General features: G+C 39.3%; 1 protein-coding gene across 40 annotated transcripts in view; it reads right to left on the bottom strand.

The window, feature by feature from the left end:
* The window catches only part of ULK4 (unc-51 like kinase 4), a 477098-nt gene that overhangs the window by 292632 nt on the left and 157086 nt on the right, over nt 1–27380 (bottom strand). For 39 of the 40 annotated variants that reach the window (XM_081527570.1, XM_081527572.1, XM_081527573.1 and 36 more), the window contains one exon: nt 13484–13576. In XM_081527570.1, the coding sequence (XP_081383696.1) occupies nt 13484–13576 (93 nt within the window). Of the gene's footprint in view, nt 1–13454; nt 13577–27380 lie in introns of all 40 variants that reach the window. The other variant, XR_014064646.1, reaches the window with a different exon arrangement.

The following is a 27380-nucleotide window of genomic DNA, read 5'->3' on the forward strand; positions in this document are numbered from 1 at the left end:
TGATCTTTCAATAGAAACCCTTCAGGCTAGAAGGGAATGGCAGGACATACTTAAAGTAATGAAAGAGAATAATCTACAACCCAGATTACTGTACCCAGCAAGGATCTCATTCAGATATGAAGGAGAATTCAAAAGCTTTACAGACAAGCAAGAGCTGAGGGAATTCAGCACCACCAAACCAGCTCTCCAGCAAATGCTAAAGGATCTTCTCTAAACAGGAAACACAGAAAGGATGTTTCAACACGAACTCAAAACAACAAAGTAAATGGCAACGGGATCATACTTATCAATAATTACCTTAAATGTAAATGGGTTGAATGCCCCAACCAAAAGACAAAGGCTTGCTGAATGGATACAAAAACAAGACCCCTATATATGTTGCCTACAAGAGACCCACCTCAAAACTAGGGACACACACAGGCTGAAAGTGAAAGGATGGAAAAACATATTTCATGCAAACGGAGACCAAAAGAAAGCAGGAGTCGCAATACTCATTTCAGATAAAATAGACTTTAAAATAAAGGATGTGAAAAGGGACAAAGAAGGACACTACATAAAGATCAAAGGATCAATCCAAGAAGAAGACGTAACAATCATAAATATATATGCACCCAACATAGGAGCACCACAATATATAAGGCAAATACTAACAAGTATGAAAGGGGAAATTAACAATAACACAATAATAGTGGGAGACTTTAATACTCCACTCACGCATATGGATAGATCAACTAAACAGAAAATTAACAAGGAAACACAAACTTTAAATGATACAATAGACAAATTAGATTTAATTGATATTTACAGGAGTTTCCACCCCAAAACAATCAATTTTACCTTTTTCTCAAGTGCACATGGAACTTTCTCCAGGATAGATCACATCCTGGGCCATAAATCTAGCCTTGGTAAATTCAAAAAAATTGAAATCATCCCAGCCATCTTCTCTGACCACAATGCAGTAAGATTAGACCTCAATTACAGGAAAAAAACTATTAAAAATTCCAACATATGGAGGCTAAACAACACGCTTCTGAATAACCAACAAATCACAGAAGAAATCAAAAAAGAAATAAAATTATGCATAGAAACGAATGAAAATGAAAACACAACAACCCAAAACCTATGGGACACTGTAAAAGCAATACTAAGGGGAAGGTTCATAGCAATACAGGCGTACCTCAAGAAACAAGAAAAAAATCAAATAAATCAACTAACTCTACACCTAAAGCAACTAGAGAAGGAAGAAATGAAAAACCCCAGGGTCAGTAGAAGGAAAGAAATCTTAAAAATTAGGGCAGAAATAAATGCAAAAGAAACAAAAGAGACCATAGCAAAAATCAACAAAACTAAAAGCTGGTTTATCGAGAAGATAAACAAAATTGATAAGCCATTAGCCAGACTCATCAAGAAACAAAGGGAGAAGAATCATATCAACAAAATTAGAAATGAAAATGGAGAGATCACAACAGACTCCACAGAAATACAAAGGATCATAAGAGACTACTACCAACAGCTATATGCCAATAAAATGGACAACTTGGAAGAAATGGACAAATTCTTAGAAAAGTATAACTTTCCAAAACTGAACCAGGAAGAAATAGAAGATCTTAACAGACCCATCACAAGCACGGAAATCGAAACTGTAATCAGAAATCTTCCAGCAAACAAAAGCCCAGGACCAGACGGCTTCACAGCGGAATTCTACCAAAAATTTAGAGAAGAGCTAACACCTATCCTACTCAAACTCTTCCAGAAAATTGCAGAAGATGGTAAACTTCCAAACTCATTCTATGAGGCCACCATCACCCTAATTCCAAAACCAGACAAAGATGTCACAAAAAAGGAAAACTACAGGCCAATATCACTGATGAACATAGATGCAAAAATCCTTAATAAAATTCTAGCAAACAGAATCCAACATCATATTAAAAAGATCATACATCATGACCAAGTGGGCTTTATCCCAGGAATGCAAGGTTTTTTTAACATCCGCAAATCAATCAATGTAATACACCACATTAACAAATTGAAAGAAAAAAACCATATGGTTATCTCAATAGATGCAGAAAAAGCCTTTGACAAAATTCAGCATCCATTTATGATAAAAACCCTCCAGAAAGCAGGAATAGAAGGAACATATCTCAACATAATAAAAGCTATATATGACAAACCCACAGCAAACATTATCCTCAATGGTGAAAAATTGAAAGCATTTCCCCTAAAGTCAGGAACAAGGCAAGGATGCCCACTCTCACCACTACTATTCAACATAGTTTTGGAAGTTTTGGCCACAGCAATCAGAGCTGAAAAAGAAATAAAAGGAATACAGATAGGAAAAGAAGAAGTAAAACTCTCAGTGTTTGCAGATGACATGATCCTCTACATAGAAAACCCTAAAGACTCTACTAGAAAATTACTAGAGTTGATCAATGAATATAGTAAAGTTGCAGGATATAAAATTAACACACAGAAATCCCTTGCATTCCTATACTCCAATATTGAGAAAACAGAAAGAGAAATTAAGGAAACAATACCATTCACCATTGCATCAAAAAGAATAAAATACTTAGGAATATATCTACCTAAAGAAACAAAAGACTTATATATAGAAAACTATAAAACACTGATGGAAGAAATCAAAGAGGACACAAACAGATGGAGAAATATACCGTGTTCATGGATTGGAAGAATTAATATAGTGAAAATGAGTATACTACCCAAAGCAATCTATAGATTCAATGCAATCCCTATCAAGCTACCAATGGTATTTTTCACAGAACTAGAACAAATCATCTCACAATTTGTATGGAAATATAAGAAACCTCGAATAGCCAAAGCAATCTTGAGGAAGAAGAATGGAACTGGAGGAATCAACCTGCCTGACTTCAGGCTCTACTACAAAGCCACAGTCATCAAGACAGTATGGTACTGGCACAAAGATAGAAATATAGATCAATGGAACAAAATAGAAAGCCCAGAGATAAACCCACGCACATATGGACACCTTATCTTCGACAAAGAAGGCAAGAATATACAATGGAGAAAAGACAATCTCTTTAACAAGTGGTGCTGGGAAAACTGGTCAACCACTTGTAAAAGAATGAAACTAGAACACTTCTTAACACCGTACACAAAAATAAACTCAAAATGGATTAAAGATCTAAACGTAAGACCAGAAACAATAAAACTCCTAGAGGAAAACATAGGCAAAACACTCTCCGACATAAATCACAGCAGGATCCTCCATGACCCACCTCCCAGAATATTGGAAATAAAAGCAAAAATAAACAAATGGGACCTAATTAAAATTAAAAGCTTTTGCACAACAAAGGAAACTATAAACAAGGTGAAAAGACAGCCTTCAGAATGGGAGAAAATAATAGCAAATGAAGCAACAGACAAACAATTAATCTCAAAAATATACAAGCAACTTCTGCAGCTGAATTCCCGAAAAATAAACGACCCAATCAAAAAATGGGCCAAAGAACTAAACAGACATTTCTCCAAAGAAGACATACAGATGGCTAACAAACACATGAAAAGATGCTCAACATCACTCATTATTAGAGAAATGCAAATCAAAACCACAATGAGGTATCATTTCACACCAGTCAGAATGGCTGCTATCCAAAAGTCTACAAGCAATAAATGCTGGAGAGGGTGTGGAGAAAAGGGAACCCTCTTACACTGTTGGTGGGAATGCAAACTAGTACAGCCACTATGGAGAACAGTGTGGAGATTCCTTAAAAAACTGGGAATAGAACTGCCATATGACCCAGCAATCCCACTGCTGGGCATATACACCGAGGAAACCAGAATTGAAAGAGACGCATGTACCCCAATGTTCATCGCAGCACTGTTTACAATAGCCAGGACATGGAAGCAACCTAGATGTCCATCAGCAGACGAATGGATAAGGAAGCTGTGGTACATATACACAATGGAATATTACTCAGCCATTAAAAAAAATACATTTGAATCGGTTCTACTGAGATGGATGAAACTGGAGCCCATTATACAGAGTGAAGTAAGCCAGAAAGAAAAACACCAATACAGTATACTAATGCATATATATGGAATTTGAAAGATGGTAACGATAACCCTATATGCGAGACAGAATAAGAGACACAGATGCATGGAACAATTTTATGGACTCTGAGGGAGAAGGTGAGGGTGGGACGTTCTGGGAGAATAGCATTGAAACATGTATATTATCATATGTGAAACAGAACACCATTCCATGTTCGATGCTTGTGACAAGGGCTCAGGGCCGGGGCAATGGGATGATCCAGAAGGATGGGATGGGGAGGGAGGTGGGTGGGGGGTCCAGGAAGGGGAACACATGTAAACCCATGGCTGATTCATGTCAATGTATGGCAAAAACTATTACAATATTGTAAAGTAATTAGCCCCCAACTAAAATAAATAAATTTATAAAAAAAAAAAAACAAAAAACAAAAAACAGCTAACGGCGGTGGGCATGGATTCAAGACTGCAGAGCAGGAGAGTGTGGTGCTCGCCTTCCCTCACAAACACATCAAAAATACATCCACATAGGGAACAATTCTCACTGGAAAGTAACTGGAAACTGGCAAAAAGACTCCTGTACAACCAAGGCTGCAATAAAGATCCACACATAATTGGGCAGGGAGAGAAGAAAAGCAATCAGGGTGGGACCTGTGCCAAGGGAGGGGACGCAGAGTACAGGGGAGGATCCACAGGCAGAGAGCCGCCCTGGGGAAGAGGGGCTCTGAGCTGCTGACTGAGTGCCCCCACCCCGGGGTCCTACCCAGGGGAGACACGACTTTGGCCAGCTGGAGGATCACTGCGATGAACAGGAGGGCTGTGGGAAGCCTGGCCTCCAAGCGTGCACAAGCACGGGCTGGCCTGCCCTGGAAGCAGGATGAAGAGAGCACACTAAGGACAAAGGGGACCTGGACTTGAGACTGCTTCCGAGGAGAGGCAAGAGAAACAACTGCTGGAGTCTCCATAGGCGGTGCTTCAGAGATAGGTCAGACCTCTGTCCGTAGCTGACAGGAGCCAAGAGCCCCCACGGGACCCCCAGCTTCAGCACTGCCCCTCTCTGGGACAAGGGTCCCAGTGCCAGGAGCCCGGACGGTGCACACTTAAAGGGAAAGAGCTAGTTCCAGCTTGACCATCAGGGCTCCAGCTCTACACCGTGGGATCAGGCCCTGCCCCTGTTAGGGTGGCCATGGCCGCCGAGCAGGGGGGAAGTCCCACCTCACACCTGGCTCCAGCTCGAGCCTCTCCATCTCCAGCCCCAAGCCCTGCCAAGGAAAGAGGTGTGAGCACACACTGAAGGAAGATGTGATTTCTGTCCATGTCAAATTCAGATCTCCCACAAAAGGCCCTGGGTGCACAGAGTCTGCCTATGGAGGTTCCCACATAAGGATAGCACTTCTAGATGGCAATTTGTAATGTTGCGCTGAAATTTATAGAGGCAGAGTAAGTTAAGCAAAATGAAAAGGCAAAGAAACAAGTCTCAAATGAAAGATCAAAAGACACCCCTGAAAAAAATATTTTACCAGATAAAAATTCAAAGCACTGAATTTTTTCAATGAATAATCAAATTGTTAACCAGAGTAAGGAAAAGAACAGATGAACACAGTGAGAATTTTAATAAAGAATTAGAAAATATAAGAAGGATGCAACCAGAAATGAAGAATTAAATAAGTGAAATAAAAAACACTAGAAGGAGTGAATAGCAGTCCAATACAAAAGAATGCAAAAAGTAATTTGGAATACAGAATGATGGAAATCACCCTCAGAAAAGCAAAAAAAACGACAAAAAAAGGAATAGCTAAAGAGATTTGTAGAACAACATTAAACACACCGATATTCAAATTACAGAGGTCTCACAAAGAGAAAAAGTGATCGAAAATGTATTTGAGGAATTACACCTGAAAACTTGAAGAAGAAAAGAGATATACAGGTACAAGAATATATTCTTGTAGGGTCCCAAGCAAGATGAACCCAAACAGACCCAAATGAAGACACATCACAATTAAAATGGCAAAAATTAAAGATAGGGGAGGGGAAGAGGGACACTTACATTGCATTTTCTGTTGACTAGATACTAACACTAACCCCATTTTCCAGATGAGGGAACTCAGGTACAGTCAGGTTAAGAAACTGTGCCAAAATTATACAGCTAGTTAGGTTAAATTCCTTTAGGTGCTCCCATAACCTCCTGGATATGACTGTACCCTGAAATTGTTACACCGTCTTATGAAAGACTATGGCTAGGGACTGCCATGGCAGCTAATGGTTAAGAATTTGCCTTCCAATGCAGGGGGTGAAGGTTTGATCCCTGGTCAGGAAGCTAAGATCCCACATGACTCACTATCAAAAAATGGAAACACAAAGCAGAAGTAGTCATGTAAAAATTCAAATAAAGACTTTAAAAACATCAAAAAAAAAAAAACCTTAAGAAAGAATATGGGTGTACCTATGGCTGATTCTTGTTGATACATGACAGAAAAACACAAAATTCTGTAAAGCAATTATCCTTCAATTAAAAAAAATTTTTTAATAAAAAAAAAAGAAAGTCTATTGATAAATCTGTTTCCTCCACTAAACTCTAAGCACCTACAGGGTGGTAAGAACTTTACCTTAATTATCACTTGTCCTAGCATCATTCAATGGTTGCTGAGTAGATATTTGATGAGTGAGTGAATGAACAAACAAAAGAACCAAAAACTAACAAGGGAAGTCAGAAGAAAACGGGTGCCATAAGGTAAGAAGTCACCAAGAACTTCCACTAAGAGACCACTAAAGTTCCTTTCTTCTAAAGGGCATTTTTTAAAATCTTACCATAACACAAAGGGCTCTAATAATTTTTAAGCACACTAAAATGATAATTCTTACACAGCATAGTTTTTCTAATTTAGGGAAAGAGCTAAATGTTGCTCCAAAAGAACTCAAGAAGTTAAAATTTAATTTGTCTGCTATGGAAGCTTTGCTGAAAGTTGATTAGCTCTTAATGGAAACACGCTTCTGGGGTGTTACTCTCTCAGAGCAATGGCTTGGTGCACCCTACTGTACAATTAAGGTGAGAGAAGAGAGCAGAGCTCTGGGGAGCTCACACCTTCCCTCAGACAGGAAAACTGAACCAACACTCATGCAAACAATTTGCCTTTCTGCTATAAACCCAGTAATAAGCTAGATTCACCAGGGCCCCGTGGTTTGTGTGGTTTTTTTTTTTTTTTTTTGATCATGCTCTTGGCCCTTATTTGAAGGGGAACAATAAATTCTCAATTGTAGTATGGCTAAGCTTTTGAAGACTTCTTCATCTGTTAAGAATACCATAAAATAAGAACAATTAAAAAATAAATGTTAAACTTGACAGAAAAAGATTTCATTCATGTTCTAATACTTATTGCTTGGTTCTCTAAACTCTTAATATGTACAATCTAAATTAAAATGACTATCCTTTTAAGAACATGATGCTAATGGATCTAATAAATTTATTAAAAATAGTTCAATGTGAAACAGAACACCATTCCATGTTCGATGCATGAGACAAGGGCTCAGGACCGGGGCAATGGGATGACCCAGGGGGATGGGATGGGGAGGGAGGTGGGTGGGGGGTCCAGGAAGGGGAACACATGTAAACCCATGGCTGATTCATGTCAATGTATGGCAAAAACTATTACAATATTGTAAAGTAATTAGCCCCCAACTAAAATAAATAAATTTATTAAAAAAAAAAAAAAAAAAAGAATACAGAGGCACCCAGACTCTCCGCTGCCATTGTGTGTCCTGGGGCCGAATATTCTACACTATAAAAAAAAAAAAAAATAGTTCATACTTATTTCTATATTACTAGAAACCTACTTACACATAAAAATTAAGGCATCAACTCTTGACATGCACTGAAAAACGAAGCATTTTGCCTAAAAAAAACACTACTACCAAGTCACTGGGGAAGATCTTATAGGTTAACGAGTTACTGTTTTAGGCACTTGCCCAAATTAGCGGTGGGTGACACTTGTTTCAGGCCTAGCCCTAACTTTGTTTTGGTGACAGTAAGCAATTAAACATAGAACAATCACAAAAATTAATCACCTATTAGACCACAAATAACATCAAATAATAAAAATTAGAAATAGAACACTTTATACAATCTGGTCACAATGCAAACTAGAAATAAATAACGGACAAATTTCTTGTATCACGACTGGCAAAGATCAAACACTTACATACACTAATTCAATAAAATTTTAGCAAAAATTGGGCACTCTCACACACCTTTGGTACAGCCTAGACTGGGGGTAATTTGGCAACAACTCTAAAATTACAAATGCTTAGACCAGGGGTTCCTGAATGTTTGCACATTGTAATCACCTGGTGGGCTTCAAAGCTACTGTTGCCGGTGTCCAGTCTTAAGAGACTGTGATTTAACTGTCCTGGAATAAGGCCTGGGTTTTAGACTTTGTAAAAGACCCCCAGATGATATTATGTACCCTGTAGTGAAAAAATTACACTTCTCATTATTTGTCTTACACATATATGTTCACAAATATGATAAATAACCTACCTCATCAATTGCAGCTTTGTTTTATAATACCAATACATTAGAAAAACATAAATGTTCACCAAAAGATGACAAAATATGGAATGTACATAAAATGTAATACTATGTATCTTTTTTTAAAAACATAAGTACAGATGGTATGAGAATTATATCTCAACAAAGCTGTTACACATATTTTTGGAAAGAAGTGAAGAATGGTGCAGCCAGCATACTAGCATCTATGTGAAAGACACACACAAACTGGTCAGAAAGTGGCTGTCTACTGGGGTAAAAACATGCTTTTCTATGTAAATTCTTTCAAATACTAAAATTTGAAATGCATTCTGTATTACCTCTTAAAATACATTTTAAAAGTGAAAATGAAACATAAAATCAGTCTGGTCATATTCTTCTCCACACAAACAGAATTTTCATCAGCTACCAGTACAAAGGGCATAAGGGAATATTTTGGAATGATGGAAATACTCTATCTTGATCGTAATGATAGTTCCACAATTGAGTATGTTTCTCAAAACTCAGAGACCTGCATACCTAAAATGCATGCATTTTACCGTATGGAAACTTATATTTCAATAAAACCTGACTTTAAAAAAATTTTTAAAGCTTATGTGACAACTAGACCTCTTGACCAATGCTAGTAGGAACATAAATTGGTACAACCAATAAGGAAAACTGCTTGGTAATATCTACTGGATCTGTGCAAGCTCAAGTTCTGTGAGCCAGCACTTCCACTCTAGAATGAACACTCAATGGAGACACATACACAGATCCACCAAGGAGCAAATAAAGTAATACTCATGGTCACGCTACTCACGACAGCAAAAAAATAAATAAAAAATAGGAACAGTGCAGACACTGTTAAAAGTAAAACTGGATTAGCAGACTGTAGTGTATTTGTGCAATGGACAGCCAAGCAGGAAGTTTCCCTTTGAAGAGTGGCATTGCCAAGACCAAGAACTGATGGCAAAGAACACGAGCAAAAAACAAAATACAAATGGCCCTTAACCATATAAAGAAATATTCAACTTCACTTATGAAAAGGAAAATGCAAATAAGAATTACAAGGGAATAATCTATCTCATTACACAGGCACATACCAAAATTTAACAACGAATTCTGATGGCAGGGTTGTAAGGAACCAGGCATCCTCAAACATATCCTTTGAAAATGCAAAATGGTAAAATCTCCACATAGGCCAGGGGCTTCCCCAGTGGCTCAGCTGGTAAAGAATCCGCCTGCCATTGCAGGAGATGCAAGACACACGAGTTCAATCCTTGGGTCAGGAAAATCCCCTGGAGGAGGAAATGACAACCCACTCCAGTATTCTTGCCTGGAAAATCCCATGGACAGAAGAGCCTGGCAGGCTACAGTCCACGGGGTGGCAAAGAGTTGGATATGACTGACTGCACACTCACAGGACGCATATAGGGCAATGTGGTCAAATCTTAAGAAAAAAAATATTTAAAGTGCATTTATTTTTTGATACACAAATACCATAGCTAGAGATTATCCTGTAATATGTACATGCATACTAAAAAAATGATGCATGAATAAGATTATTGTTTGCTCTATCAATCCTTCGATAGAGCAAACAATGTGGAACAACTCCCATCTATCTATTAGACATCAATGAGATGAAGCATGCTACATCCATACAATGGGAGGCTTTATAGCTGTAAAACACAATGTGGAAGCTCTCTATGTATCCATATAGAAACAAAATTGGGGGAAAAAGTCATAGGGTAGAAAAACATACATACTATGCTATTTGTGTATGAAAGGGAGAAATGAGAAAATACACAGTGCTATCAGTTTGCCTTCAGACATAAAATGAATAAAAGTAGTCAACCACACAGGATATAATAGGAAGATGAGGAAAGGACACGGTGACACAGGAAGGAGCTGCTCTTCTCGGCATCCTGTATCTTTTCCCCAAATAGAAATTCATTACCCATTTCAAAATGGTGGGCTGAAAAATCATTCTTGGAAAAAAAGAAAGAAAATCCAGTTAGTGAAATAAAAACTTTCTTTCCCCGACCCCCACTTCAAGGTGTTATGAACAGATTTTTGCAAGATGCAGACAGGTTGCTAGAGCCCATAGGATCTAGGACCTCCATTTAGAAAGACGGGGGGAGAGGGAGAGAGCAGGTGGGTGGTAATGGGCCTTTAATGCTTTGCTCTTGACCTCTGGAGCCTCAGTCAAAATCAACATGGGACAGTTCTTATTTTTATATCCTGTTTCAAGAGAAAAGGCAAACAGAAGAGAATAGTGAATATAGAAAGAGACCCTACAAAAGGCAAAAGTGATTATTAAATGAGGTTTGGGGGTGATAAATAATTTCAGTTTACAAAATTTTTAGGATATTTTTGTAGAACAATATTCAAAATGAATCTTGCCCTGTCAAACTGTTTACACAGTTGTGTTTATTATAGCTGTAACATAATTTAATTTTAAAATCATTGTTCTCATTTTAAAACGTACTTGCTTAGGCTGAAATCTTTGCACATATATGCATTTTTCTCTAAAACAGATACTTAACGTGGACCTGAAGGTTGAAAGCTATGTACTTTTCACAATTTAGTTATAATGAATAAATATGAAGAGGTTCCAGATTATCAGTAGATAAGTAAATGCAAAATAAAACAAAATCCCATTTCCATCTGTAAGTTGGCAAAGATTGCCAAAGTGTGAATAAATACTGATATAAAAAGATCTTCAACTAATTTTGATATATGAAAAAGCAAATTTCAGTAAAACACATACCCAATGATACTATCTATGATCATTTAAAATTTGACCACTACAAAGAGAAGCTATTTTCTTCAGTATATTCACATTGAATTTAAATAGCCCCTCAAAAGTTCAAGAAGGACACTCACCAAAATAATAATAAGTATTAGCCCTGGCACAGATTTGTGTATCAGTGGTGAGGAATAAGGAAGCCCAGGGTACCACTTGGTCATATTGTTGGAATTTAATACAAAGATACTCAAATATTAATTATGCAAGGAAAACAAACAAAAAAGTTTATAAAAATTAATCCACTGAATTCTGCTTGTAAATCTTTTTTAAAAAGAATAAACTGACTTCTAAACCTGGGGTCTAATCATTTTAAAATAAAAAGATTTTAGGTCATCAGTTATCTGTTTCCACCTCACTAGACTTTTTCCCCTCAATATGAAAAATTCAGATGCATTTAATAAAGAATTGACAAGAAGAGAAAGTAGTCTCAGAAACATGCCTCATGAATGAGCAAGAGTCAACTTAAAAAAAAAGGAAATACAATCCATTCAATCTAATGAAGGGATAAAATTAGTACATAATGTTACCACTTGGTATGGAAGGTCCAGGAAAGAAACAACTACCTGAATTTGGCTTTAACTTCTAACACGGATTCACTCTTCAGACTTAAATTTCCTCTGTAGGAAGAAAGAATGGTGCCTTCTAAATCAGAAATTTTGGAAGACTCATTGGATAGAGTTTTGAAAGGCTACAGAAACACAGGAGGATTTAAAAGGGTTACTCAAGTGTTCTCCAAGTTCTTTTGCAATGTGACAGCCAGACTACATGGTCACATTTCTATGTCACTCTCTGGAAATGAACATGCCACCCACAGCGGAAGGACACAGGCCTGAGAGCTGCAACAGCCCCAGCACTGTGGCTGACCTGTGACTGGGTCAAGGTACATGCCAGGCATGGCACACCCCCTGCAAAGGTTGTCTTAGTGCATACTGCCACTCAATACGGATACTCTACAAACAGCCTTTCTTGTCCAGCATTAATGGTGGCTCATCACTATGTACAAATGTAAGAGGGGGACCATAAAGAAGGCTGAGCACCAAAGAACTGATGCTTCTGAACTGCGGTGTTGGAGAAAACTCTTGAGAGACCCTTGGACAACAAGGAGACCAAGCAAGTCAATCCTAAAGGAAATCAAGCATGAATATTCATTGGAAGGATAAATGCTGAAGCTCCAATACTCGGGCCACCTGATGAGAAGAGCCGACTCATCGGAAAAGACCCTGATGCTGGGAAAGACTGAGGGCAGGAGAAGGGGGCAACAGAGGATGAAATGGTTGGATGGCACCACCGACTCAATGGACAGAAGTTTCAGCAAATTCTGGGAGATGGTAAAGGAAAGGGAAGCCTGGTCTGCTACAGTCCATGGGGTCACAAAGAGTCAGACAAGACTGAGTGACTGAACAAAAACAACGTCACCACTATGCAGGACTGGTAAACAGCAGGCTGGCTGAAATCCAGGTGGTTGCAACTGTGTGATTTCATTCTTTAAGAAAGACTGAAGGACAGCTTTACAGGTGCACCGTACCTACAGGTACAGGATCCAAACCCACACAACCCACACAATCAAAATCAGTGTTCTTTGAAAGCAGCAACTCTTCTCCTGCCCTTCTGCAGACCTGGGTGCTCTTTGACCAGTCCGTGCTCATAAGACTGAAGCAGTTGCCGCTGCTCTAAGAACTAATTTGGTGTCATCACAGGTGGTATCTTCCATACATGCAAAAAGCTTTAAACTACTCAATGAAAGTATGTCAACTTAAAATAGTTGAAAAGTTATAGTCAATAAATATGACAGGGACTTAATAAATAACTGTTCAGTGCAATGAGGTGACAACTGACTTTTTCAAAAGTATATGTGTTAGTATTTTCTCTTCAAAGAATTTATAATCGTAGAGCATTACGGATTCCACAGTATGCAAACTCCAGCAAAGAATAAAAATATGAGAACAGAATCCAAAACACCATAGATGACAGATATTACAAGCTATAAAACATGAAAATTTATCACTTTGGTAACTTAAACTCGATTCTTGTATAATCTCATCATCTTTAACAACATTTTCAGAAGACATAAAATTCACTTTATAGATGAGAAACAAAGAAATGAAAGTCTGAAGTGACAGTACCTGGTAAAAGTTGGGTTGTGCTCAGTCATGGCAACCAGCAGCTTCAGAGCATATGCTGGTACCGGGTCCGGCTCCGTGAGGATGTGTTCGTACCTGAAAGGACAACATGATTAAAAAACACCCAGTGGTTTTCTCATTGTAAGTTTCCTCTGATCAACAGAAATAATATCCCATGAGTTTCTAACATGTTTCCAAAAAACAGCGGATACTGAAATAAATGTATGAGCTACAGGACCTGCACGTGCCATTGATGGTGATGACACTGACCTACCACACAGAGCCTGGGTGCGGGGAAGAGTCAATGAGACAATTCAGATAAAATGATCAGCACCAGTCTACCCACGCAGTAAGAGACTCAGAAATTTTAGCATTTGTGTTGGGTATCACAAAACTACCTCGCATTCAGAGACTCTAGAGGACTCATGAGACCCACGTATGGTTGTACTCATAGTACAGACTTAGTACAACAAAGGCACAGAGCTGAATCATAAGGGAGACAGACACGGGTAGAGCTGAAGATGCCATGTGCAAGCTTCATTATCCTCTCTTCCTTCCACAAGGGGTCACAAAGCATGCTCTCTCTCCCAGCCATGAAACTAGAGCATGTATGTGTGATGTTACCACCCAAGGAAGTCCATTACAGACTCATGGGACAAGGTATTTATTGTGTGGGGCTGGTCACACAGGCAACCTCAGTTCAGTCACTTAGTCATGTCTGACTCTTTGTAACCCTATAGACTGCAGCACATCAGGCTTCCCTGTCCATCACCAACTCCTGGAGCATGCTCAAACTCATGTCCATCGAGTCAGTGAAGTCATTCAACCATCTCAACCTTGGTCGTCCCCTTCTCCTCCTGCCTTCAATCTTTCCCAGCAGCAGGGTCTTTTCCAATAAGTCAGTTCTTCACATCAGGTGGCCAAAGTATTGGAGATCCAGCATCAGTCCTTCTAACGAATATTCAGGACTGATTTTCTTTAGGAATGACTGGTTTGATCTCCTTGCAGTCCAAGGCACTCTCAAGAGTTTTCTCCAATACCATAGTTCAAAAGAATCAATTCTTCAGTGCTCAGCTTTCTTTATGGTCCAACACCCACATCCATACGTGACTACCAGAAAAAACCATAACTTTGACTAGATGGACCTTTGTTGGCAAAGTAATATCTCTGCTTTTTAATATGCTGTCTACGTTGGTCACAGTTTTTCTTCCAAGAACAACTGTCTTTTAATTTCATGGCTGCAGTCACCATCTGCAGTGATTTTGGAGCCCAAGAAAATAAAGTCTCTCACTGTTTCCCCATCTATCTGCCATGAAGTGATGGCACTAGGTGCCATGATCTCTGTTCTTTGAATGTTGAGTTTTAAGCCAGGTTTCTCACTCTCCTCTTTCACTTTCATCAAGAGGCTCTATAGTTCTTCTTCGCTTTCTGCCATAAAGGTGGGGTCATCCGCACATCTGAGGTTATTGATATTTCTCCCAGCAATCTTGATTCCAGCTTGTGCTTCATCCAGCCCAACATTTTGCATGATGTACTCTGTACATAAGGTAAATAAGCAGGGTGACAATATACAGCCTTGACGTACTCCCTTCCCAATTTGGAACCAGTCCCTTGTTCTGTGTCCGGTTCTAACTGTCACTTCTTGACCTGCATACAGATTTCTCAGGAGGCAAGTAAGGTAGAGTGGTATTCCCATCTCTTTCAGAATTTTCCACAGTTTATTGCGATCCACACAGTCAAAGGCTTTGGCATAATCAATAAAGCAGATGTTTTTCTGGAACTCTTTTGCTTTTTCTATGATCCAACAGATCCAATGGCAATTTGATCTCTGGTTCCTCTGCCTTTTCTAAATCCAGCTTGTACATCTGGAAGATCTCAGTTCACTTATTGCTGAAGCCTGGCTTTGAGAATTTTGAGCATGACTTCGCTAGCGTGTGAGATGAGATGAGTGCATTTGTGCAGTAGTTTATCTTTGACGTTGCCTTTCTTTGGGATTGGAATGAAAACTGACCTCTTCCAGTCCTGTGGCCATGGTTGAGTTTTCCAAATTTGCTGGCATATTGAGTGTAGCACTTACACAGCATCATCTTTTAGGACTTGAAATAGCTCAGCTGGAATTCCATCACCTCCACTAGCTTTGTTCGTAGTAATGCTTCCTAAAGCCCACTTGACTTCTCATTCCAGGATGTCTGGCTCTAGGTGAGTGATCACATCATTGTGGTCATCTGGGCCATGACGATCTTTCTTGTATAGTTCTTCTGTGTATTTTTGCCACCTCTTCTTAATATCTTCTGCTTCTGTTAGGTCCATGCCATTCCTGACGTTTATTGAGCCCATCTTTGCATGAAGTGTTGCCTTGGTATCTCTCCTTTTCTTGAAGAGATCTCTTGTCTTTCCCATTCTATTGTTTTCCTCTATTTCTTTGCATTGATCACTGAAGAAGGCTTCTTATCTCTCCTTGCTGTTCTTTGGAACTCTGCATTTATATGGGTATATTTTTCCTTTTCTCCTTTGCCTCTCACTTCTCTTCTTTTCTCAATTTGTAAGGCCTCCTCAGACAACCATTTTGCTTTTTTCATTTCTTTTTCTCGGGGATGGTCTTAATCACTGCCTCCTGTACTGTGTCACGAACCTCCGTCCATAGTTCTTCAGGCACTCTATCAGATCTAATCCCTTGAATCTGTTTGTCACTTCCACTGTATAATCATAAGAGATCTGATTTAGGTCATACCCGAATGGCCTACTGGTTTTCCCTATGTTCTTCAATTTAAGTCTGAATTTTGCAATGAGGAGTTCATGATCTGAGCCCCAGTCAGCTCCCAGGCTTGTTTTTGCTGACTGTATAGAGCTTCTCCATCTTTGGCTGCAAAGAATATAATCAATCTGATTTCAGTATCAACCATCTGGAGATGTCCATGTGTAGAGTCATCTCTTGTGTTGCTGGAAGAGGGTGTTTGCTATGACCAGTGTGTTCTCTTGGCAAAACTCTGATAGCCTTTGCCATGTCTCATTTTGTACTCCAAGGCCAAATCTCCTGTTACTCCAGGTATCTGCTGACTTCCTACTTTTTGCATTCCAGTCCCCCATGATGAAAAGGACATCTTTTTTGGATGTTAGTTCTAGAAGGTCTTGCAGGTCATCATAAAACCGTTCAACTTCAGCTTCTTCAGCATTAGTGGTTGGGGCATAGACTTGGATTACATAGGCAACCTAACATGTATCAAAGTCCTAGACTTCCCAAACGGAAGCAGGCATCTGGCATAAACCATACCATCTGCACAGACAGTTGAGACACAGTGGACTACATACCCTCATTAGCTAAACACTAGCTCTCTGGGAGCCTAGCTCCAAGATGGCAGCCAACGGCCAACCTTGCAAATAGACCTTTCTCAGAAGAGCAGTCTCAGGCCTGCTATGTCAACTGTTTTCTGCACTGCATGCTTATTTATACCTTAGAACCTGAAATGAGAAGTATTACCACAGATCATAAAACTCAAAATGCCCTCATCATAAGTTTCCACAACAAAGTCAGGCTGTGCACTCAGGTTATTTGCTATTAATAGAAAAAGAGTTGGACTAAACACTGTGTCTGACCTACTTAGGTTGAGCTATGCAGTAAACAGCCCCATGCAGATGCTCAATTAATAAGCACTGAATGAATGAACGAACAAATAAACTAACCCATCAACTTTACAGCTTAACTCTCTGAAACAACTAACAAGGAAGCAAAACATCTCCAAAAACCCAAAATGCGTATTTAAAATTCCATGATGTGGAGCGAAAGCTTTATCATCTAGAAAACAGGGCCCCAGGCTCTTACTCAGAGCCTATTTACTCTCATTTTGGAAATCATTGCATAATAAGCTTAATTATGCAGCTTCTGAGCCCACAATGATTAAAAAAGAAAGAGCCAAGTAAAGGGAGGAAAGGGACTATTACGGAAAGGCAACCCAAGAATTAAAAGAAGCGCAGCTTGAAAGCATAGGAAACACGAAAGAAAGCAAACCCAAGAACTCCTAGCAGAGAGCAGTTCAGGGAGCATTTAACACAGAGGAAGCAGGCGCTCAGTCCCCAGTGGGACCTGAGAGCCCGTTATACACCATGATGTTCAACATGGGGGCAGTCAATCAAGGAAATGTTAAATTGGGTAGACTGCTCTGTTTAAGGAGTCAGAAACTACCATATTTTAGTAATTTTTCTTATGAAATATTTTTAAACTGTAGCAATTAAAGATTTGCCCATGTATGATAAAGATAGAAGACAAAACACCAATCATTCATGATAAAATCATAAATAAAACAGTAAGAAAGAGAATGTTAAAAAAAATACAGCAAAACCAAGCAGAAGTAATTTTAAGAATGAAAAACAAATCAAATTGATGAGAGTAAGACATTCTATCATATGAAAAAAACAAAAATCAAGGAACATTTCTGGAGGTGAAAAAAATGTAAAGCTTACAATTCAGAATTTTTTCAAAACAGGAACAACACAGCATTATCCCTTTCTCTAATAGTTTTATGAAATAAAAAGCTCTTATCCTAAATTGGTGACACCCAAGCCTACCTTTAGGTTCAGTTATTTGCTAGGTGGGCTCCCAGAACTCAGAAAGGTTGTTCTATTCCTAAGTACGGTTTCTTACAGAGAAAGAATAACTGGTTAAAATCAGCAGATGAAAGACACAGGGTCGAGTCCAGGAGGACCAGGCACAGGCTTCTCGCCGTCCTCTCCCAGTGGAGCTGTGTGGACAGGGCTCAGTCCTCCCAGCAGCAATGCGTGGTAGCATTTGTGAAGCACTCCCAGCCAGGAAAGCACAGGCATGCAGGGTTTTATCAGGGGTCAGTTCCTTAGGCATAGAGTACCTTAGTGACTGCCCTGTCTCTAGCCCCTTCGGGAGTCACAGTCAAAATGCCCCACTGTAATTCACACTGTTGTCCAGAAGTATCTGGCATGGCTCAAGGCCCCAGGGATACAGAGACTCTCTTATCTGGCAAGAATATTCCAAAGCCTCAGAACTACTCTTCTACAAGGCAGTCAAGCGCCAGTTTCTTCATTATGTGCAGGATTTGAACCATGCCCCACCTGCTAAGCAAAGCCTTCACAGCACATATACTTAACAGGGAAACAGAGGCACTGCTGAGTTTAGAGTGCAGCAATAAATACAGTCAGAGGTAAGAGAAGAACGCGCTCTCCTACTGGTTACTTGTATTTGGAAATTGTCAGCCAGAGACTTTCAGCTGACGAGGGGATGAGAAACTTCTTATGAGTCACTCACTTGCTCTGGACAGCCCCCCGTCCCCACTTCCAGACTTACTGGAATCACTGAGAAAAGGACTACAGACTTATGAATTTTAAAAAGCTTCCCATGTGATTTAACTCATGTGCTTGTATAGAACGTACAGGAGGATAAACACACAAATTGTTAGGAATGTAATAGAGAACAACAATCTCAAGAGGACTGAAAAATACGAAATATTTTTAAATGGACTGAACAAGAATATGTAAAGCCTACATTTAAAAACAAAACACCGATCAAACTTTCACTGTCTGAAATACAATACAAATGTGTTGAAGTTGTCTGAGGTTATCTAACCTTGAAACAGAAGAGAAGGGCGAAACTTGTACCAGCCTATGCGTGACAATTTTCCCCAAGAATGTTGCTGTTTTTCTCCCCTTGGAAAAAGAAGGGTAAAACAAATAATGGATCGGTTCAGAATAGAAATATTGATATGCTGAATATATTTTAGTTTAATCAAAGATAGGTTTGTAATAGCCAGCAAAAACTAGCCCAAAAAATGCTGAGATATATTAAGCTTGTCTTCTCAAGAGAGATAAAGCAACTGAGCTGATAGTAAATGGATTTTGCACTCCTTTGAATGACACTTGGAGGAAAAAACAAAAACAAACAAACAAAAAAACCAATGATAATCCAGACTCCTGAAATGGCTATAAAGGACAGTGGCCAGTGAGGAGCTGGCCCGTCTGGATGGCCGGGGCTGGGGAGGAGCACTGAGTGCCATGAGTCAGAGACTGAGATTGTTATCGAAATAAAAGCATGCTGTCCAGATAGGAACCCAAGACCGGGCCTACTCTTTTACTTCTAGGATCCTCCCCAGATATGGAGTCTTTGCTAGGTCCCAAACAGTTAGAAACCAGAGGAAAAAAGTCATTCATACTAAATTCTCTATCTGAGAGGAGAGAAAGCTTGTAAAATTACATGTTTGGGGATTTAAGGGACAGACTCTTCCCTACCTTGTTAAGTGCCTAGAGAAACCAGTGTCCAATGAGACAGTCTGGCAGAACATTTAAACAGACTAGCTAAATAACTATGGATTATTGTGAGAAGTTCTTCTGGGAGTATGACCAAAGAACTGGCCAAGTGGAAGGAAGGGCCTATTTGATTGAGGCAAAGGAGAGACACAATGTCATAAAGAAGTGCACTATGCTGGAATTAAACCCCGAAATCACATTTCACGTCTCAGTGGAGAATTTGGGAGAAAAGAGTGGTTCCAGAACATCCAAGGGACTTCAAGGGATACAATGAGGAAGAGCCTGCTAAATGAAAAGCTGAAGCACCTTACAAAGCCACTAGAACTGTTAAGTGTAGGGTGGGATCGAGAACAGACACAAATTGAAAGAAAGGTGATCCAACACTGGACAAGAAAGAGTCATTATAGAAAGGAAGACAGAACAGTCAGGCCATATCTTATGAAAATATATCATGAATAAATTACAAATTCAAGTAAAAAATTTTTAACTTTGTTGAAGTACTAAAATGAATAAACATTCACATATTCATGAGTGAGAAGGCCTCCACAGCATGACAACAAATGAGAAATGAACCCCAAAATTTCACAGCTTTAAAGTTTTAAAGTAGCATTTCTCAATGACAAAATCACCATAAACAAATCAATTAGGGAAAAATTATTCACAGAATTTTAGTACATTTTATACATTCTTAATATATAAAGAGCTATTTGCAAACCAATAACAATCCCACAGTGGGGGAGGGGAGGGGAAAATACACATAAGAAGAATATGAATGGCCAACAAACATGGGGGGATGGTCAACATCATGAGTATCAGAAGGAATGCAAGCTGAAGCTAGTAAGAGTACAGAAAAATAGGCAGTTTTCATAAAGAGAAACTGGTTGTATACATCGTTTGCTATCTTTGGAAAAAACTGCTCAAACATGATGAATGTTGTCATTTTTAACACAGTGGTTCCATCTCTAGAGATTCAACAAAGAGAAATCAGTATGCACCCAAAGACATAGCCCTGAAAAAGGCCTGTATAGCAATAAATATAATAGTGAAACACTGGAGAACTCCTAGATACTTACTGGCCAGAATTGTTCAATGATTTTAAAACATTTATAAACATAGGTGTAGACATTCAATAAATTAGTGTTATATAAGTATAGATATTCACAGTATGATGTCTGGAGGAAGAGACAGGCTGCAAGGAGGAAATTTCAGAAAGTACTGAGTAAATCTCATTAGGAATGGAGAAACCATTAGTGGAGGAGGCAGATGTTAACGTAAAATGGGAGGCAAGAGGCAAAACAATGAGAATCTTGAATGGCTGGGTAAGAACTATTGATATTATTTTCTGCATTCTGAAGGTTTCAAGGTCTCTGAGCAAGAGAAAGCTATGAGGAAGGCAGTATATTAAAATGCATTTGTAACAATGCAGGGTGAATTCCAGGCTTAAACAGCTTAAAGGAAAGAGATGTGTACGGTTAGATAAAAAGAAGACTGCCAAACATCAAAACATGGAGGTGAAATCTACCCTGAGAGAAGGCTGAGAACTTACCCTGGACTGCTATGAGAAAGGGGTAGATAACCAACTCTTCTTGGCATTTTCTGTACAAGCTCTTCCCAACTGTACTAGGTGATATCCTGAGTCAACTCCAAAATTTTATGAACTGAGTCAAAAAATTTTATGAACTGAGTTTATATCCTAAGACTTTCCAATCTTGTGTTTTTATGTGACCAGAGTTCTATGCAATACTCTCTTGTCTTGTATGAATGCATAGATATTCAAGTATATCAGCAGTAACCTGGACACATAAGTGGATGGACAAATAAACAAATGGTGGGAAGATATATATACACACACATATATAACATTTTGTAAGTGAGAGAAAGGTGTAAGACTTCAAAATAAGTACTAAATATAATTTCAGATAGTAAGCCCTAATGTCTGGCTTCTTGGATAAAATCAACAACAAATTTTAATTATAAAGGCCCAAAAGGCTCCAAAAAAAAAAAAAAATGACTTCAATAAAGTAATACTCAAGGTTTACAAAATACTATCCAAAAAACTGGAGCACTAGAATTATTCTGATTCAGAAGAATTAAAGAATATTTATCCTTACTCCTCAAATTATCCCAATTTAGATTCTCATAGGTTTTTCCCCCAAGGGAGGAAAAATCACTGTATCTATGTATCTAAATGCACTGATTTAGGTAAACACTCAGAAACATAAAAGGATTCAAGTAGAAGGAAAAAAGTAGAACTTTCATTTGGTACAAAAATATTTAAATATTATCTGCCAAAAAAAAAAGCTTATCTAAGGAAAGGCTGAAAATGAAATACTCCTATATAGCCTGATTCCCATCAAAGACGGTCAAGTTCATGTCTATTTTAACACAGAATACTGCAGTTAAAGAAGACAAAGATGCAATACAGAGAACCATCTGGATGTCTTTTGAGCCACCAACACAGAAATTTGATAGTGAAACTCAAGACTTTTGCTGAGTATGATTTCAGAGACAAACTCTACAATGTGTTGCCACAATAAAACCCATTTATAAATTCATATTCCTAAAAGGAAATACAATTCTAAGTTGTCAAGGATACAGTCCTTTCTGAAATTCTGAAAAACAAAGTCTTAATAATTTATGAAGTCATTATAGCCCTAATGATTGTACAGGTCACAAGAGAATTAGAAAACAGAAGAAAAAGAAAAAAAAAAGACAATACTCACTTTACCCAGGAGAGAAATGCTGAATGCCCTACTGTCATAAAAACACTGTAAACACATTTATATCAGCATGATCTCTTTTCAATACAAAACACTCAAAGCTAAAGGAAAATACGAAAATAGAACAAAAATGTGTTGGCAAAGTGGTTCCAATCTACCAAAGGCAAATTTCACAGCACATTTTCCCCCATGGCTTGCTACCTGGCATAAAGCCTTCCTTGATATGCTACCTAAATAAAATAAGCTCTCCCTCCATTCCCCGCGTCAACTGAGGTGAAAAAAAAGCATAAACTAAAACTTGAGGCACCTTTTATTCGGCAGACTTGCTGGGGAGTTAACCTGAGAGGCAGCCTCCCAGACAGCTCTGAGAGACTGCACAAAGAGGGAAGGGAGGAGCCAGGATATATAGGCATTTTTGTAACAAAAAACAGGGAGATAGTCGGAACAAAGGATTACTGTTAAAGCAAAACCAGCCATCTCAAGGTAATGAATCTAGCACTTTTCTCTGTATGGGAAGATGCAAGAGTCTGGGATTACTGAAGTCATTCCTTTGATACACACCTTAGCTATCAAGGACCTATTCTCTTCTCCAACCTGAACCCCCCCAGGGTACACAGTCTGGGGTGGCTGCAGCAGCCATGCCATCCTTTATTGATACGGCAGGTGTCATTCTCCATCTACTTACACCCTTCTGCTTTTTCTTCACAGCGCTCACAATGAACTGAAATCACCCCATGTGTTCATTTGTTTAGTCTCACCCACTAGACTGTAAGAGCACCAAGAGGCAGGGATTCAGTCTGTCTCACCATAATATCCTGAGTGACTGACACAGAAGTCTCTTGATATCATTTACTGAATGAATTAAGAAAGAAAGGAGGGAGAGAAGAGAGGAAGGGTTTTAAACCTCCCATGAATGAACGCACAAGGGAGTTCAAATTACATTCTTTATGTTTGTATGAATATTAGAATTTCCTCTTCCCTAAGAAGAGTAATGATGTGTTCCCTGAATGGATGATCTAGTCCCATTTATAGCTAAATACTGAAAGAGCAATGCCCTCCCTTTATGTAAAAAGCGACAGAAAAAAATGTTCAGTCAGAAGTCTACTTTCAGTGTTAAGATTTCACTGATCAAAACTTTGATATAAAACTTCTGAGCAGTAACGATTTTAATTAATAAGGTCACTCTGGGCTTAAGCTCCATTAAATATTGCCTCTTTTTCTTCTGCAGCAACCTTTAAAATTAAATCTTGTCTCTGCTGAAAAAAATCATGCCAATTTTCTGAGTATATGGGGTTTATCTTTCTTCTCAGAGAAAAAAAACTTTTTCTCATTAATCATACAGATAACATTTATGTTCCTGGCATCCCAACTGTCTTGAAGAAAGGGAAAAAATGGAGAGAAGAGGTGGGGAGGGAGGAGGAAGTGAGAGTACACACACCAAGTCAATGGCAGGACGGAGATCTGAACACAAATATATTCTAATCACAAGATCCAGACTGCCAATGACTGACATTACCAAGCTCAGGAAGCAGACAGCTTTCTCCAGCGGGTGGCCAAGGAGGAAGTCAGGGAAACGGCAAGCATGCGGGGGATCTGACAAACTGCTGCTGATTCGAAGATGGAGGGGCCACGTGAAGAGAGTTCTGGGCACCTAAAATACCAGGAGGTGGCAGAGAAATAGGTGCTTTGGTCCTGCCACTGTGTACAGCTGTATAAATAATGGCCCCCAGAAGATATGTTCAAGTCCTGAACCCTGTGAATGGGACCTTATTTGGGTCTTCACAGATGTAGTTGAAGATTTCCAGGTAAGATGGGCCTGAATGGAGGGTAGGCCCTAAACATGATGACTGATGTCCTTACAAGAGAAAGAGGCAGAGGAAAATGCGAAGCTGACACACACGGGAGAAGGCCACACAAATACAGACAGACTGGAGGGACACTGTCATAAATCCACGATGCCCACAGCTACCAGAAGCTGGGAGAGAGGCATCAACTCTCCCCCCGAGTCTCCCTAAAAGAAAGAACCCTCCTGACACTTTGATGTCAGACCTCTGGCCTCCTAAACCATGAAAGAAAACAGTTCTGTTGTTTGAAGCCGGTCTCTATATGGTAATTTGTTATAGCAGCCCTGAAAAACCAGTACAAACCACAAGAAACAATTCTGCCAGTAGCCTGAATGAGCCTGGAAGCAGAATTTTCCTTGAGTCTTCAGACAAGGACTAAGCCCAGTACTGCACTGTGTGTGTTAGTCACTCAGTTGTGTCCGACTCTTGGTGATCCCACGGACTAGAGCCTGCCAGGCTCCTCTGTCCATGCAATTTCCCAGGTAAGAATACTGGAGTAGGTTGCCACTTCCTTCTCCAGGGGATCTTCCCGACCCTGGGATCGAACCTGTGTCTCCTGCACTGGCAGGTAGATTATTTACCACTGTGCCACCTGAGAAGCCCCTTACTTCAGTATACATTAAATAAATATGGAAGCCACATTTCTTAAACTGTGGGTCTGTACCATGTTTATAAACATGCTTTGGAACATGTGTTCTTCCTGAAATAGTCTGTGTGCTTTTGATTTTTACCCATTTAACTTTTTTAAGCTCAGGATTTCTCAACATTATATGCCACAAAGACACTACTTCCTACAGCTTATCTGTTAACATGGCCCAGAACGCTGGTTTACTTTGACCACAGTCTGAATACTATTCTGTTATGGACATTTCCATGTCAGGAACAAAAAAGGGATGCTCCCATCACAACTTTAACTTTGGATATCAGTATTAACTAACAATATAAGAAAATTAAACTCTAAACATTCCATTAGTTTTTCTATCGATGTACAACACGTTAATGGCTTCCCTTGTAGCTCAATCAGTAAAGAAGAATCTGCCCGCAATGCAGGAGACCTGGGTTGAATTCCTGGGTTGGAAAGATTCCCTGCAGAAGGAAATGGCAACCCCCTCCAGTATTCTTGCCTGGGAAATTCCATGGACAGAGGAGCCTGGTGAGTTACAGTCCCTGGGCTGCAAAGAGTCACACACAGCAGAGCACAGTACGGTCCAGTGTCCTTAAGTGAACATTTATGACTTACAAACCTCTTCCATTAAAAAATTACTAATTTCTGAACTATCTGGCTCTACCAGCCAATACATTCCACAAAGGCAGAGACGGCGCCTATCGTGGTCATTATTAGAAATATGCCTGTGAAATAAGATGGATTCAATTAGTATCAGTGAATAATCAGGGTGATGAAGAGAGAAGACATTTTCTCCCAAGCTTATTCCACGGAACTCTTACATGCAGATTTCTGCTGGAAATGAGCTGGTCTGCTTACTGCCCACGGCTCTGCCTCTTCCACGCCTGTGCTTACCCCATTCCAGCCTAGGGTATCCCTTCCTCTTCTATCTAATCATTCTCAGGTTTCAAAGTCTAACTCAAACACCGACTCTCTGTAAGTCGTATTATATAATCTTCCATATACGAAAGGCACTAAACAAACACTTGAAACCAAAGTTCATCCCTTTAGAAAGCAAAGCATGGACAGTAACAAGAGGTGACAGTTTTTTGGTATTTGCAGCTCACATAGTAAGTCCTTTACTCGTGATATCTACGTTAGCTGGGGCGATGGCTACCTTTATGTGTCAACTTGACTGGGCCACAGGCCACGAAGGTTTCATTACTGATGTGTCACCAGTTATTCTCAGCGCATCAGTGAGAGTATTTCCAGATGAGATTAACTCAATAGACTGAGGAACACAGATTACCCTCCCTAATGTGGGTGGGCCTCATCTCAGCAACTGAAGGCCAAAACAGAACAAAAAGACTCAATCAGAAGGAACTCCCCCTGCCCCACTTCCCTGAGCTGGGACATGGGGTCTTCTCCTGCTTCTGAACTTAAATGGAGACACTGAGTCCTCCTGAGTCTCCAGCCTGTCAGCTTTCAGACTGGGACTCACTCTCTCAGCTCTCCTGGTCCTCAGGCCTTCACTCAAACTGGAACCATACCATCGGTTTGCCTGGGTCCCCGCTTACAGACTGCCAATCTTAGGACTTCCTGGTCTCCATAATCATGTGAGCCAATTCCTTATAATAGATTTCTTTTGCACTCTCACACTCTCTCTACACACACACACACACACACTCACATACATCCTATTCTGTTTCTCTGAGAATCATAACTAATATTTACTTTAATGTGATATTTATTCTTACAACTGAGTTTTCATTCAAATCATACCACAGTTCTGAGAAGCACCTGGAACAACGTTTTACATGGTACTTAACAAGATTAAATTACTGTGCTCTCTGGAAATTTTACAACAGCTCTCGGAAGAGAAATCCACTCTTCCCCTAGGATCATCACCCGGGAGCCACTTAACAGAGAAAGAGCCTCTCTGAGAACAGAGCCGCACAGATGCAGGCAGAGTAGAGATGCTGAGGATAACACATAAACAGTACCGTAGACATAATTCAAACCCCTGGATTCAGCTGTGTTTGACACCAGCACAAGTCCGACTTCTTAGTTATGTGAGAAAATAATTACTTAGCAAGTTAGTCTGAGTTAAGTATCACTGTTTGCAAATAAAACTGTCCTAATACAACACTTTCAGGTGAAAAGACTGAAAAGATTATCACTGTGGCTTTATCTACAGTAGTGTTTACAGTCAAAGATAACTAAAACTTTAACAAAATTAAAAGGTTCAACAATAATATGTCTATTTTCACACTGAAGCAGGTGCTACATAGCTCCTATAAACTCTAGAAACTTCATTATTCTTAAGCCATTATACGTACATACCATTATGAGCATTTCTAAACTTATAATTACCAAGAGCTATCTTCAGAGGCCAAATTCCTTGCCAAGGTTTCTGGTTTTCCATTATCAAAGTTAAATGAATGCATCAGTTATATTTCATTTTT

Source organism: Giraffa tippelskirchi, chromosome 9 (assembly GCF_054371585.1).
Source record: "Giraffa tippelskirchi isolate mGirTip1 chromosome 9, T2T-mGirTip1v1.2.pri, whole genome shotgun sequence".
NCBI classification, from domain to species: domain Eukaryota; kingdom Metazoa; phylum Chordata; class Mammalia; order Artiodactyla; family Giraffidae; genus Giraffa; species Giraffa tippelskirchi.